Source organism: Talpa europaea (genome assembly GCF_964194135.1).
Source record: "Talpa europaea genome assembly, chromosome: 6".
NCBI lineage: Eukaryota > Metazoa > Chordata > Mammalia > Eulipotyphla > Talpidae > Talpa > Talpa europaea.
This window is the reverse complement of record NC_140072.1, coordinates 95,807,082-95,821,507: the sequence shown is the minus strand read 5'-3', so window position 1 is coordinate 95,821,507 and position 14,426 is coordinate 95,807,082. Positions and strand designations below refer to the sequence as shown.

Below are 14,426 nucleotides of genomic sequence, written 5' to 3'. Positions count from 1 at the left end.
AGGGTTTTCTGTGTAAATTTTAATATCAAAAACAATATATATCCTAAGTGTTGAAAGTGAATTTCAAAGTAGCAAACACTTTTTAAAGAAAGTTCCAAAAAGCTGAAGACCCAGAAACTGGGTATTCTAGATCTGCCTACTTTTGAAAACTTGTGGTTTGGGTATACAGTTGAACATTTCCTGTTAGAATTCAATTGTGGGGCCTCCCTGGTGGTCTAGGGGTTGTTTCAGCACTATCACCTCTACAGCCTGAATTAGATGTCCAGCCAGGTAGCTAACCACTTATGGTGCAGCAGACCTTTCCTGTCTCACCTGCTCCCCTTAGCATTGTATTTCAGTAAATCCAACTGTTCTGCTCCCTATTGTCTCTGGTGAATCCTCTCACTCCCCACCTCTGGCCTACACCCCAGTTCTTCTAAGCAAAAAAACCCCATAAAACTCAATTGTGAATTTGTCCCACACATGCAGTTCTCTCCTAAAGTAAGATAAATATCAAATATCAACCTACAGGAGAAACATATTTGATGTGTATCTTTCCAAATATATATACACACACACACACAGCACCACCACCACTACCATATATACATAGGTAAATATATATAGAGACTAATCTTATCCCATGAAAAGTTGAAATAAACCTTTAATTAAATAAATGAACACTTAATAAATTTAGTATACACCAAGTACTTCGTATTCAATCATGAAAAAGAAACCTACTAAAATTCCAGTATAAAACACATTGAAGAATGCTATCTTAATATTTCCAATAAACACACATATACATACCTATCAAAATTTAATATGGGAAAATACTATATTAGATTTTTAAATGAACTATTTCTCAGGAAATACCAGTTACAATAATTTCATATGTACATTTGCTTTATTAAAATTATGGCACTTAATAGCAGAAATAATTACATGAGCTTCACATCGAGAAGCAATACAATAGTGGAGATGCAACATTCCTTATTACTAATAAAAGTAAAAAATGTCTTAACATGTTCATAAGCCCTTAATTGCATAAATTATTATACTTAGCATCATGTACAGCTAGCACGCTTATATAAACTAATTATCACACCTTTCTTTTAAATTCTGCAAAAAAAGGTTAAATAAGTATGGTAGAACACTCATACATGATGAAAATTAAATGTCAGTTCTGAACCATTCATGAAGAAAATACAAGTTGATAAGTTCCTCTTTTATAAGCTACTAGATATTGTTACAATTATTTTATAATTTTTAAATGTTTTTAAATTAAATTCCAAAACACTCCACTAAATGTTGAAAGAAAAAAGGTTTTTTAACTCCAGCACCGTTAGACAATGAAAGACTGCATCCTATTCAACCGACTGTATAAATTAAGATATTAGTGGAAAATATATACATACAAAGGAAATGTTCTAGCACTTGATAAATGTTTTAGTAAGCAATTCTCAGAAGTAACAATAATATCTGATGGCAAATATGCCACAATTTTGAATTTCCATATGCCATCTTCATGAAATAGGAAGCCTGTAAACATAAAATGTAAAAAAATTGCAAATAAAGATGTAAAGTGTATTCAGTGCATTCTAAGAAGTACTATCCGCATACTCCTACTCAAGTAATATTCAGGATTAAAATACTGTACCCTTTTAAAAAATGTATTGAATATTTAAGATGTAAAACTGCAGCAAATTCATAGTCAGATCCAGCTGATAAGAAAATAATGCATCCACTTAAAGAGGATTCACTTAAAAATGATTAACACCAGGGACTTAACTCCCCTTATGCGTTTAGACCAATGATATGCCCAGTGATTCATTAGCTCCTTCAAAAATGCCCATGTTAAAACCATAAAATTTACTTCATCCTAACCAGAGACATAGGGACTGTTATTTAACAAACTGCTAAGCTTTGGTTACATAAAGTGCAGTTCAGTAATGTGCCATCCTAGCCATCCCTATATATCTGGCAATTTTGTAGTTCATCATTATCTTCAAGATGATTTTTAGAGTCAGTTTAGGTTTTCTGTTGGTAGTCATGTTAGTAACAATGGCACCAACCAAAAATTCTTCTCAAATAATCTGCAGTGTGCTTCACAATTCCTAAGTAACTCAATGAAGCTTATGAAAATACAGCAATTCATACCTGTGCAAAAACACATTCAATATTTTGCTGTTATTTTTAACTACTTTCACACTTTTTGTTGTATAAAATTTTCAAGTTTTATTATGATACACGCAGTACATTCCATCACTCTCATAGCAACCTCAGAAGTGAATCTGTCATTTGGAATCTGTGGAAAAGGAAGCAAATCAGGGTATCTTGTTTTTAAACTGTCTACACCATAAGCTTCCAAGGTGTGGACATCATTTGTCAACCCTTCAAGTTGCTGACTATATTCCTCTATTTTTTGTGCAAGTGCAGTTGGCTTTACATCTTTATCAGATTTCCCCCTCACAGCATAATCAGCTGCAATTAAAGCTAACTTGGTAGAAAGGTAACACTTAAAGCACACCCATTCGTTGGCATTTTTATGAAGATCATTCCTGGCAGCTGAAAAATTTGCTCTGGCTTGTCTTAACCATCTACGTGCTTCAACTGGATTACCAACTGACTTGAAAGTGGGAGGAACAAAGAACCTTTGAGAGTAAGTCTGTCCAGCTGATGATGGGCATTTTTCTTTATTTTGTTGTTGCCTTTCAGACTTGTGGCTTGTTGCTTCTTGATTCCATGAAGTATAAAATCTCTGAAATGAGTACTTGTCTGACTGAAATCGGGATGCTGATGTTGAAAATGTTCGCCTTGAGGCTCTGTCTGCATTTTGATCTAGAAAAGCCTGTTTTTCTAGTCTATTTATTTCATTCTGCAAATGTTTAAAAACTTCAGTAGCAATGTCATGATTTTCTGGATTTTTGTCAGGGTGCCATTTCAAATACAATCGCCTAATAATCTTTTTTCTTTCAGATTCTGGCAGCTTCCAAGCTTGCTCTACCACTGATGTCACTTCCTTGAGGATTTCTGGTAAAGAATTCACCTTGAGTTTTTTGGGGGAGGGATGTTTGGTAGAGGATGTCCTGTGGCTCTCTTTACCAGAGAAAAGAGGAGGAATGCTCCTCAGCCCCGGGGCGAGGTACTCCGTAGGGCTGGTAGGGGTAGAAGGGGCACTGTCCCGGCTTTGAGAACTTTCCTCAGGTCTTGAAAACTTATAAAGATCAAGGGAGCTAACTATTTTATATTCACTATAACCAATATCAATCTGATATATCTTTCCAAGAAAACTAGAGTTATCAGCATCTTCTCTTTCAACTTCTTGTACAATAATTGCATAAGTATAAGTTGGCTGGTAAGAGCCATAGATATCACCACCTTCAGCGTCAACAAGATACCCAACATATTCTCCCGGGTAAAAAACATTCATTGGATCCATAAGGAGTGTATAATGAATTTCAGCAGGTATTGGAGTACCAGGCATTGGCAGTTCAAGTTTTGATGGTTCTGATGAGTCGTATTTCACTCCTAAACTGTCAAGTTTTTCACTGATCCTGTAAATATCATTGCATCCTAGCATAGCAATTAGATACGAAGTATCAGAAATCAAATTGTCAGTTGCTGATTTAAGTGTCATTGCTAATGCTAATAGGAAATTAATATCTTTACTGTCTGAATGTTGTATGTAAAGCAGGATGACTGCATTACCAAATCTCTTCAGAAAAGCAAAAGTTTCACTTCTACTGTGGGGAATAGGATTAAAACCTTTAACTCTTAATGTTGTTTGCAGCTTTTCAAAACAGGACACTTTCAATCCTTCTCTAAGGGCTTTGCAAAGCCTTATGGCTTTTTCTTCATTGGCCAGGAAAGCATTATCATTTTCATGCTTCATAATTCGAATTAATCCTGTAATGAACTGTTCAGAAGACAAGAGCAACTGCAATCTTCCCTGAAGAGAACACAACGCTCCAAACTGACAGACTTTGGGAGTCTCTTCATCTAATTGTTCTTCAAGTATACTGCTCAATAAACGAGGTCTGAGTTTTTGAGGAAAGAGCATAATCAACTTAGTATGGAATCCATGGTCTTTGCCTAAGTAGCACTGACTAAGATCAACCAACATTTGCACACCAATATTCCCCTGGATTCTACTTTTGTAATGTGGTGCATCGTCAAACACCAAGATGCTGGACTTTACCAATCTACCATCCTGGCTGGGAAGATAAAGTGCAAGGTCTCGTACATTCTCAAGATCACTCCTCACCTTGACTGAATCATTCTGTAGACTCTTGAATAAGCCAGAAACTACTCTCTTAACTGTACGCATTTCATTAGGATCTAACTGTTTGCCTTCAGAATTTTTGAATATACGACTCAACACTTCAACATATTGCTTAGTTGAAATAATATCTTCAGTACCTAACAATTTGAACAACTGATGAAATGTGCCAAGTTCTAATGGTAACTTATACAAATAAGGTTTAAAATCAGATTCATATTCTAGATTTATCACTACTTCCTCAGGCTTCAGAAGTTTCCAACCATCTTCTACCATTACAAAAGCAACACCCCGCAGCTGAAATCGAAATTCCCTTTTTTCTGCACTGAGGAATTCATAAATGCTCCTTAAGACCTTTGCTCTAGTTTTTACCATTTCTTCATCCAAAGTTGTTATGTTGCATATGTTTCTGCAGTTATTAATGACCTTATCAAGAGGAGGATCCAGGTTAACATTCAACATACTTAAAACTTGTTCAAGCTGTTCCTGTGGACCAAGGTCACTACCTTCTTGCTCCTTGATACTCAAGGGTGTGGCTTTCTCTGGAAGAATAGGGCAGGATGTCCATAACAGCTGGAGCACATCACACTGCTTGAATTTTGGATTTACTTGTGCTCCATTGAACTTTATAAGAGGAAGTGTTCCATTTACCTCTTGATATTGAGGATGAAATCTAATGAATTCAGCAGGGGCCCGCTCAGGACATAAGAATGGTATCAAAGATAGTTCTTTCAGAAAATTTCCAGATAACAAATCCATTCGTTCTTGGAATATATGATGGAGAAGGATATCAACTGTATTTTGTAATGTTTCTTTAGACCAGTTTTCTGTATTAGCTCTCACACTGATTTCCTTAGCAAACTGTAACAACTGCTGCTGAGAAAGTATATACTTTAGTCCAATATTTCTTAAGAATTCCACCCAAGAGGTCATAAAATTAACTTGATTTTTGGGTTTTATAAGTTGTTCTAATTTCTTAAAAAATTCCTTTGGAATAAATGATTTTTCAGGAAGCATAACCTCAAAAACTCTCACAGTTCTATCATAGAAATGCTTTGCTTGCTTTAGTCGACTGTTAGCATCATGGATTATTAATAAACTTTCCAGTTTTTCAAAAAGTTGTTCCTTGATCTCTGACAATTCTTCAATACTGGATAATCTATTCTTAAGATATATCAAGTGCTCTAATTTTGCATCATAGGAAAGATTTTCAATTTTTGGTAAGAGGTGTTTCAAATATACTTCAAGATCATCTACAGGTACACAACCCAGCACCTCATATAGTTCTTTTAAGTGTATTTTTTCCTCAAGAAATGCAGATGACGATGATTGTGTCCATTTTTCTACTTCAGCTGAAGGAATGCTTTTTGTAAGTACATAGGATGTTCCAAACTTTGCAATGCTCATATAGCGACCACTGATTGATCTGTAGCAGGGAAGTGATTTCAAAATTTTTATGTCATCCTGGGACATCAAGTGACTCAAATTACAGTTGAAATACATCAGGAGTGCCTCAAAGTCATTTTCTACTAATTTTTCAGTTCTAAATGTTGATGTTTGGACCATATAATGCACAGCTTTCAAAATGCTTGTGGGGCTTTCTATGTTTGCTGTGTGACCTGATAACAGAGGAACTAATGCACTGTCTTTGGAGCAGATTTTGTTCAAAGCAAGCTGAATACATCCAGCTTTCATGAGAGCATGAAAAACTTTATCACTTTGAGCATTTGGAAAAACTGCAATGTGCATGAGACTTAGAGGAAGCAGAACATCACCTTCAGGAACTACAAGCTGATTGGCTGAAACAGTAAACTTTGTTCCTGGAAGCAATGCCCAGTCTTTTAGGGTATCAACAACAATGTCAAATGTTGGTTTTGTTTCTTCTTGATCTTCTTTCACACTCACAGATTCGCCTATGAAATGCCATGCATTCTTAAGCCAAGATTCACTTGCAAAATTGTCTTTCCACTTTGTACAATTCTTGGTTTTATACTCACGAGGCAATACAGAGGAAAGCAAATCAGCAAAGCTGGAAATGTCAAATACTTTTGCAACTTTACAGTTCAACAAGATATTACTATATTTCAAATATAATGTATTCATGAACAAATCTTTGCGTGATGGAATCAATTCATGGTATGTTGTTAGAAATTTGGATCGTTTAGCATCAAAAGTTTGTAAAACACTGTCCAGTGTAATGAGAAGGGGCAATCCCTCTACTTCAATCTCATTCTCTTCTGCATCCTTAAAACAATAATCAACTAAAAGTTTTAAACTATGAAAAAGTTTTAGGTTAGTCTGCTGGAGACGACAAGGCAGCTTTCCAATATGACAATTAGTATCCGGAGAAGAAAATGTCATTAAAAATGACCTAACATCAGCAGGAGTTACATAACTAACAGGAATATCTGCATCTATAAGACAGTGGTACAGATTGGCAGTTTCATCACAGTTATAAACTAAGTTGAAACCAATTTCTAAAAGTAGGTGTTTCAATCTATAGACATTCTCTGCTACCGTTTTGCGTGTTGTAATATTATAATCTGCATTTTTAAGGTGCTGTAATTCATCCTGCAGTAAATTGTCAAAAAATGGTCTAGTTTTATTTGAAGTAGACATGTTAATCCAGGTAATTATAACTGCAGAGTGCAAATCAGAGCCGTCAATATTTGGAGCCCGTACAACAGGTAAAAGACGTTTCATATCTTCATGAATGCAAGTATAAAGTGCTTTCACTAGACAATACAGGTCTGGTTGTAGATCAAGTCTGTTAACTGGGAAAAATGATAAAAATTTCTTTAAAGTGTCCTTTACGACATGAATAGCTGTGTTCTGTAAAACTGATAATGTTGGGTCAGAACCAGGGAAATACCGTTTCTTTAACTGGATTAACAATTCAACATATGCAGGAGCTATTAGTGCTGTCATTAAACTATTATTCCAGTCACTTCGGACACCAACCCCATTATCATCACGCCACAGATTTCTTCTGGCTGAATCTAGAGCAAAGTGGCCATTCACATGAAAGGGTAGCCCTGTCTCCAAAGAGAGGGGCAAAAAACAGAAGGCCCTATGGGGTTTTTTATAATTGTGCGTAATGCAGGCAGCCACTCCACCACGTGGGAAGAGAGTAATATCTTGGTTCTTGTGAGCTGATATAACACTCTTAGATACTTTTTCCATACTTGAAAAACCTGATCTATTACAAATAAGCCATGTAGTCAAATTTCCCTCAGAGTCCTCAGTATCCATAGTATAGGTTATCTGCTGAACTGGTATGTCTTTGAGTTGCCTCTTTTTAGTAACACTATCAATTACAGAGGCATGAAATTGTTTCCTTTTTAATCGGTCTCCATCAGTGATTTTGCCCTTTACAGAATAAAGCACATTTAGAGCTCCAGTGGCTTTATCTATTTCACAAATAGAAATTTTTTCCATGTGATTAAGAAACATTAAAAGTTCTGCCCCATCTGACCGCAATTTGTCCAAAAGATTCTGGACCATTCTGTCTGATGATGGAACTGAGGAAATTTCTGAAACTTTTGCCATTTCTGCATTACGAAGAGGAAATCTAAACATTGTACAATTATCCAGTTTAAAATGGGTTCCCAAATAAAGATCCAGAACATCTGAGAACTGTGTCCTAAAATCTGCATCCAAATCTCTAAACATACGTCCAGGACTAACAGATGTGGCTCCTGGTGCGTATCTGGCATGAGGATCAAAAATACACAAGATGTCATTGCCAGAAATAAAAGAAGGGCAGTCTGTAATATGATACACAGAATTGAATCCTATTCCATATTGTCCAGTTTTACAAGGATTTCCTTCTTTGGTGCCTTTTCCAAGATTCTGAATTCCTCTGACATCATCTTCTGTAAAAGGCTGGTTATTATAAACACAAAGTGCTGGTCCCTGCAAAGGGGCCCACTTATCATCAAATATTCTATCAACTGGATGCTGTCTAGGATCAAAAACAAAGCAGATTTCTGTGGCCTTTGCATCATCAGCATTTTGAAGAAGTTCTTTTAACATTTCCTTTTCTGAAGGATAGGCATTAAGGATACTCTTAATCCTGCTGGTCAGTTTTTCTTTCTGTCCAAATTCAGTGCCAAGTGTGGTAAAACAGACATTGGATGCATATCTTTCTAAGGCTTTATGTCGCTTTGGCACTGCTCCTAGTTTTACAGCTACTTCCCTGGGAATATCAGCATGACAATATTTTACAGTAGTGTCCTTTACTTTTATCCAGGGACAATCATTGTAGCATAAAGATTTAGCAGGGAGAAGCTTAAGATTAGTGTCTGGTAATAATATTTTGCCATAATTTTTCTCACAAAACTCTTGTTTCTTTTCTCTAATGAGACTCCATATCCCTTCACTAATTACTCTTCGGCAAAGCTGAAAGTTCTCTTCTGTTATTTGTTTTGTTCCTTTTACTTGATCAATAGATTCCAAAACAAGGGCAAAATCTTCAACAGTAAATGACTGCTTCACACCCACACTTTCAAAAAGTTCACGGAAATTATTTTTATATTTATTAGGTAACTGATAAAGGTATGGTGCTGCTTCAAAATTCAAATGAAAAGAAACTTTTTCTGAGTCAACATATGCATTCTCAACTAGAATGAAGCTAAAGGATTTTAGTTTTTCAGTAATGGCTATCTTAGTCATTTCACTTTGCATCATTGCTTCATGAAGGTATTTGTAGCAAGCATTGGTGATATTCTCCTGGTATAATGTAATTCCATCATCAACTGATTTTGCAACTTCTTTCAATTGGTTTACAACCAGGTCAACTGTTGGCTTCCTCAGTAATCCCAAAAACTCTTTAACAGCCAATGACACTGAACCACAACCTCTGAAGGAATGTGAGTTTTCATTTAGAATAGGTTGCAAAAGACAAACTACATCCTGATGTTCAGCTGTATAAAGGTCAGTTGCTGCAAACATGGTTTCGGGTGTGAAACTGTTACCTTTCCAGTTCAGAGAAAAACCCGCTGGTTTTGTTAGAAATGGAAGGAAGGGGATTGTTTGAAATTTTACAGCAAAATCCTTTGCTCTAGGATCCCTTATTTTTAGTTTTTCATCAATAAGACTTAATAGGATACTACTTCTTAGACAAGCAGCAACATGATCACTTTCATTAATTTCAGCTACTGACTCTGCACGTTCTATCATGTCATCCCATAAAATATCATCTTTTGCCATACCTAACTGAACTAGTTTAATCAAATTAATAGGATTAAGATAGTCCTGAGTAGAACCATAAGGGAATCGTCCATCTTGTGTATCAAATAATTTTGCAACTCGTCCTTCAGGATGGATTAATCTTGATGGTAAAACCAAAGGATGCCCCCCCAAAGAACAAGGAATACAAGGAGTAACACGAAGAATTCCTGAGAATTCATCCACTTTTTCATTTAGAACAAAGTTCATTAAAGGGTCTCTGAGCTCTGCTTCAATTTCTTGAATATTTGGAAAAAACACTTCTGAAAAAAACTGTTTCTCTGAAAATGTATTTTCAAGCAGTATCTGTTTACAGCCAGCTCCTTCAAATCCTAATTTTACAGAAGAAGGAAGTTCAACAGCACAAAGGTTTTTTGACCCAGTCTTTTTGAGGTATTTCAAAAATATCTTAAAGGCTGCTGGGCCAACATCTTTTCTTTTAAGTATAGAATCATCTAGAAATCTCACATTCTTCATGGAAACCCATGTTGATCCATCAGAGAAGACTCTGGTCAATTCTTTCCCTTTTCCATGAGCTATATCTTCATAAAATCCTTGACAAATTACAGAAAAATCATCATGAACTAAATCAGGATCAGGCCATACTGAATAGTAAATATAATCTGTTAGTTCTCCACTGGTGGTCATGTCACGTAGGACACAGAGTGCCTCTAAGTAAGCTTTCACAATAACATGTCTCATGAAGGTGGTATTCCATTGTCCTTTTGTATCTGTCTTCCAGATTTCTTTTCTATTTGAAGTAACAGCAAAGCACCCATTGATGTGAACCGGCAATCCTGTTTTTATTCGTAAAGGTAAATAGCAAAATACCTCTCCAATATGTGGTTTGACAGTCCACTTCTGCTCCTGGATTTCAGACAGCAGAACTCCTACTGCCCCACAAGGAACCAATCCTAGTCTTCTTCCACTTTCATTCAGGGAGAATTTGAGAGCCTCTCCGGTATCCATGCAGGTACATATAAGCCATGTGGTACAGTCTACAGTTTTTTGTGACAACTCATCGGGTGGCTTTTTTGGCTGACTTGACTTAGCCATTTCAAAGAGAGCAGCTGGGTCATCATCTGGACCTCTAAAAAGGGGTGACTGTAAATCAGCAATCCTTCTGAACACATGGTGGAATTCTTCAACTGTGATCTGAAGAATGCAAGATGACTTTGGTGCATCAGTAGGAAGTTTTTTATTACTGCTGCTACAAGTCTTCATGAGCTTAGCAGCTTCTTTTAAAACACTTAAGACAGGTGTATTCAATGCTTTGGAAGAGCAGGATTTTTTTTTAATTATTATTGTGTCTTGTGCCAAGCTAGGATTGGTTTCCTCAATTTTCAAATACTTCAAATACATTGAGTTCACACTCTGAGTGAAAATGATAAGCCTATGTCCACATAAACTAAATTCATCCACAAGAGAGTAAATATCTGCTGTATTATAGCAGGTACTACTAACTTCACTCACTTTTGCTTCCTGTTGAGTTCTAAAGGACAGTCTGAAAAGAGTTCCATTGTAGCTGTAAGGTGCTTCCACAGTCAAAGGTAACTGACAGCCAAACACATCTATAAATGGCTTGAACTGATTAGGAAATTTCCTAAGTCTTTTCTGTTGCTTACTCCAATTAATTTTGATCCCGGGATTAGATTTGTCTTTAATGTGTTTACTGATATGGTTTATGTTTGGATCAAACATTATCATGAATTCTCGACTCATAATGATGGGAATGTCAGTGATATGGTACACAGAATTAAAACCAAGACCAAATTTTCCGACTTTGTCAACTTCTCCCCTTTTTAAAGACTCTCCTAACCTAGTTATGTTCACAAAATCTGAATCCGAGAATTCAGAATTATTGAATGACCACAGAGCAGGCCCATGACAAGCTGCCATCCCTGGGTCTAGGAGATTTTCCCTAATATCCATATTTCTTCTCATATCAATCATGAAACTGCATTCTGTTGCATTTGCGTCATCAGCATTCTGAAGCAGTTCTTTAAAAATATCTGACACTGAAGGGTATTCTTCCAGAATATTTTTAATTCTTACAGTAAGTGGTTCTCTTTGTCCTGACTGCTCAAATCCCATATTTTCAGGGTTGATCAATCTTGTACTAAGGCATGGAACTTTCAGCCATTCTGCAGTTTTCATGGGTATGTCCTCATGCACCAAAATGATTGGTTCCACTGAATCTTCTAGTAAGTCATTAAGGTCATCAACTTTGATATCACAATAACAGCATTCATGAATTGGTTTCATGATAAGTTTAGAAGGATTTTTGCTATGATGTATAGGAACTGGTGTGTTGGGACTTGCCGGGATCTGATTGCTATATAGCCATCTGATGATATTCAACATAAGATGAAGATTTTGTTTGCTTTCTTGTTCACTGAGATCTTGGGCACTTTGGAGGTATACCTTCTGAATGACCATGGATATATGATCTGATGTTAATTCCTCTATTGAACCACAGACCTTAAACAACTGGTGGAATTTTGCCATGGTCTTAGGCACACTATGCAAATAAGGCTGAAGGTCAAGATCATGGAAAGGCTTTATCACAGCTTGGGCAAGTGGACAAAATTTTTTGCCAGTCCAAATCCATGGAAATTTTAAGGCTTTGAAAGCATCTTTCCCTTCATTTAAATGATCATGCATGAAGCCATAAATTTCAAGTAATATATGTTGGAATTGATAGTAGTCTTCATCACTAAAGGTTTTTGAAGTATACCAGTCAACAACAATTTTAAAGTGTTTTAAGACAGCACTGATAGTAGGTTTTGTGAAGATACCTAACGCTTTTTCCAAGTTTACATGTATACTTTCCACAAGAGGAAGTGATGAGCCCACTAGGATTGCATGGGCTCCATCACACATATCTGGTGGTGCACAAAGATTACAGAGATCTCCTTTCCAGACTAAAGAGCCTGGGTAATTTGGAGGCCTTTCCTTCCAAGCTGGAACCCATTTTATTTTCTTCAGTGTCATTTTTCCTTCAGATGACTGCAACAGTGTATGATTCTTGTTTAAAACCAGCAAGAGTGTTCTGGCTTTCTTTAGAAGAACCTCCTGATTTGGACAAGAACTGACCTGTAAGGCTTCGATTTTTTTTGCCACTTGCACAACATCTTTCTCTTTGAGACTGGCTTCATTTTTTAAACCAATCTGTCTTAAAGAGTGAAGGACATCTGGTGAGGTAAAGCCTGAAGGGGGAAAACACATTTCTTCTTCATCATAAAAGAGATCCTTTAGTACTTCTATATCAGGATCAAAGAGCTCACTGGCTGATACCACGTGTTCTTGTGAAATCTGAATGAATTTTAATGGCATTAACCAATCAAGTACATTTGGATTCTCATTTTTAAGAGAGGACAGATTCTCAAGGATCCATAACATAAGGTGTGTTATTTCTTCACGTGAATAAAATGCATTTTCAATATCCTTTAAAACAAGCTTTAAGCAACTAGTGGTTTTTAATTTCTCTGTTTTCAACATGTTTGCCAAGCGAATGGTCGCTTCATCACTACTATCTATTACTGAAATGGAAAGTCGCAGGTCTGCTGGAAGTTTGGCAGTATGGTGTAAGACTTTACAACCTTTCAGTTTTGTATAAGAGGAAATTCCCTGACCAGATGAATGGTTAATTCGCTTGAATATTGTTAATTCCTGAATTATTCTTTTCTCTTTTTCATTGGTATCAGTTAAACTAGCTAAGAACTTCCTCAGGGCATCTTTGTGTGTTGGAAGTAGCGAAGCTATTTGATTACATAATTTCTGCAATGGCATCTTTTCCATTATCTGCAAAACAGCATTTGGTAATGGCGAATGAATGTATTTTTTAATAAGTGGATGTTGTAAAGAGGTATCTAATTTTTTAAGGACAATCCCACCAAGTTTTTGTACAATGTCTGCAATAAATTCTGGAAGCTGTGCTTCAGATTCATCATCTAAAATGACTAATGATGGAATCCTGAGTCTAATGAGTTCTACACATTTCTGACCTTCATCTAGTGTAGTTCTGGGGATAAGTGGCATCTCATCAAATAAAGTCAAATCCTCTGAAAAATGAATATATAAATTCTTCCAAACCATTTTAAGCCATGAAACAGATGGGTGATTTTTATCTTCATCAAATGGATACCACTGAACGATCAACTCTCTGCCAGGCCAGAATGTATTCATTACTTCTTTGATAAGACGTGCAAATCGCTCTGGATTTAGAAGTTGCAGCTGAGTACATGGTCTTCCTGTAAATCACATACAGAAATGTTACCAATACATATAAATCTACTGTAAGTATTTAGCTTACTATGCTCACAGATTAGACAATACTAGAAAAATCATTTTAAGAGTTTTAAGTATACTATAAAAATGCAAAAGCTCAGGATAACTGGACTAAAATAAGCTTTAAAAATAACACTGAAGAATTTATGCATAAATCCATATTTATAGTAACCTATAGGAGAAATGCATAAAGTGCATTTAAAAACATTTTTAAATTATTCTCATATTCTACAAATGGAATCATTATGGAAAAGTGTAGTGCTAATTTTCAACAAATAAAGGTACCCAAGTTTTATGGATAAAAATTATATAAGTACTTTATTTAAGGGTTAAGTAATCTATAAACCAACCAGTATGAATTTCTTTTTAACTACATTGTGTTACAGTGTACCATGTTTCTAGGCACCATGTGCTACATGGCTGTCAGGACTAAAAGAAAAGCATTAAGGTGAAGCACAGGAGTGAGAGTCCCAATCTCAGTTGACATTCCTTCTGAAGCTGTGGCAGCAAGGAAACTTATACAGTTTTCTTTTAGCTACAAACTTGATGTGTAAGTTAGGTGCCACTTAATTTTTCTGGAAAAGGATGGGGGATATTTTAGGTCTAAATAATGTTCTACATACTTGCTCTACTCTGGAGCATGTTC

The 14,426-nt window shown here is 36.0% G+C and overlaps 1 protein-coding gene across 1 annotated transcript in view; it reads right to left on the bottom strand.

The window, feature by feature from the left end:
* Positions 1–2,185: 2,185 nt before the first annotated feature.
* Positions 2,186–14,426, bottom strand: part of SACS (sacsin molecular chaperone) — a gene marked incomplete at both ends in the record, with an annotated part of 46,986 nt that continues 34,745 nt past the window's right edge. Inside the window, one exon of the mRNA XM_084234887.1 lies at positions 2,186–13,743. Coding sequence (XP_084091013.1) covers positions 2,186–13,743 — 11,558 coding nt within the window. The remainder of the gene's footprint in view (positions 13,744–14,426) is intronic.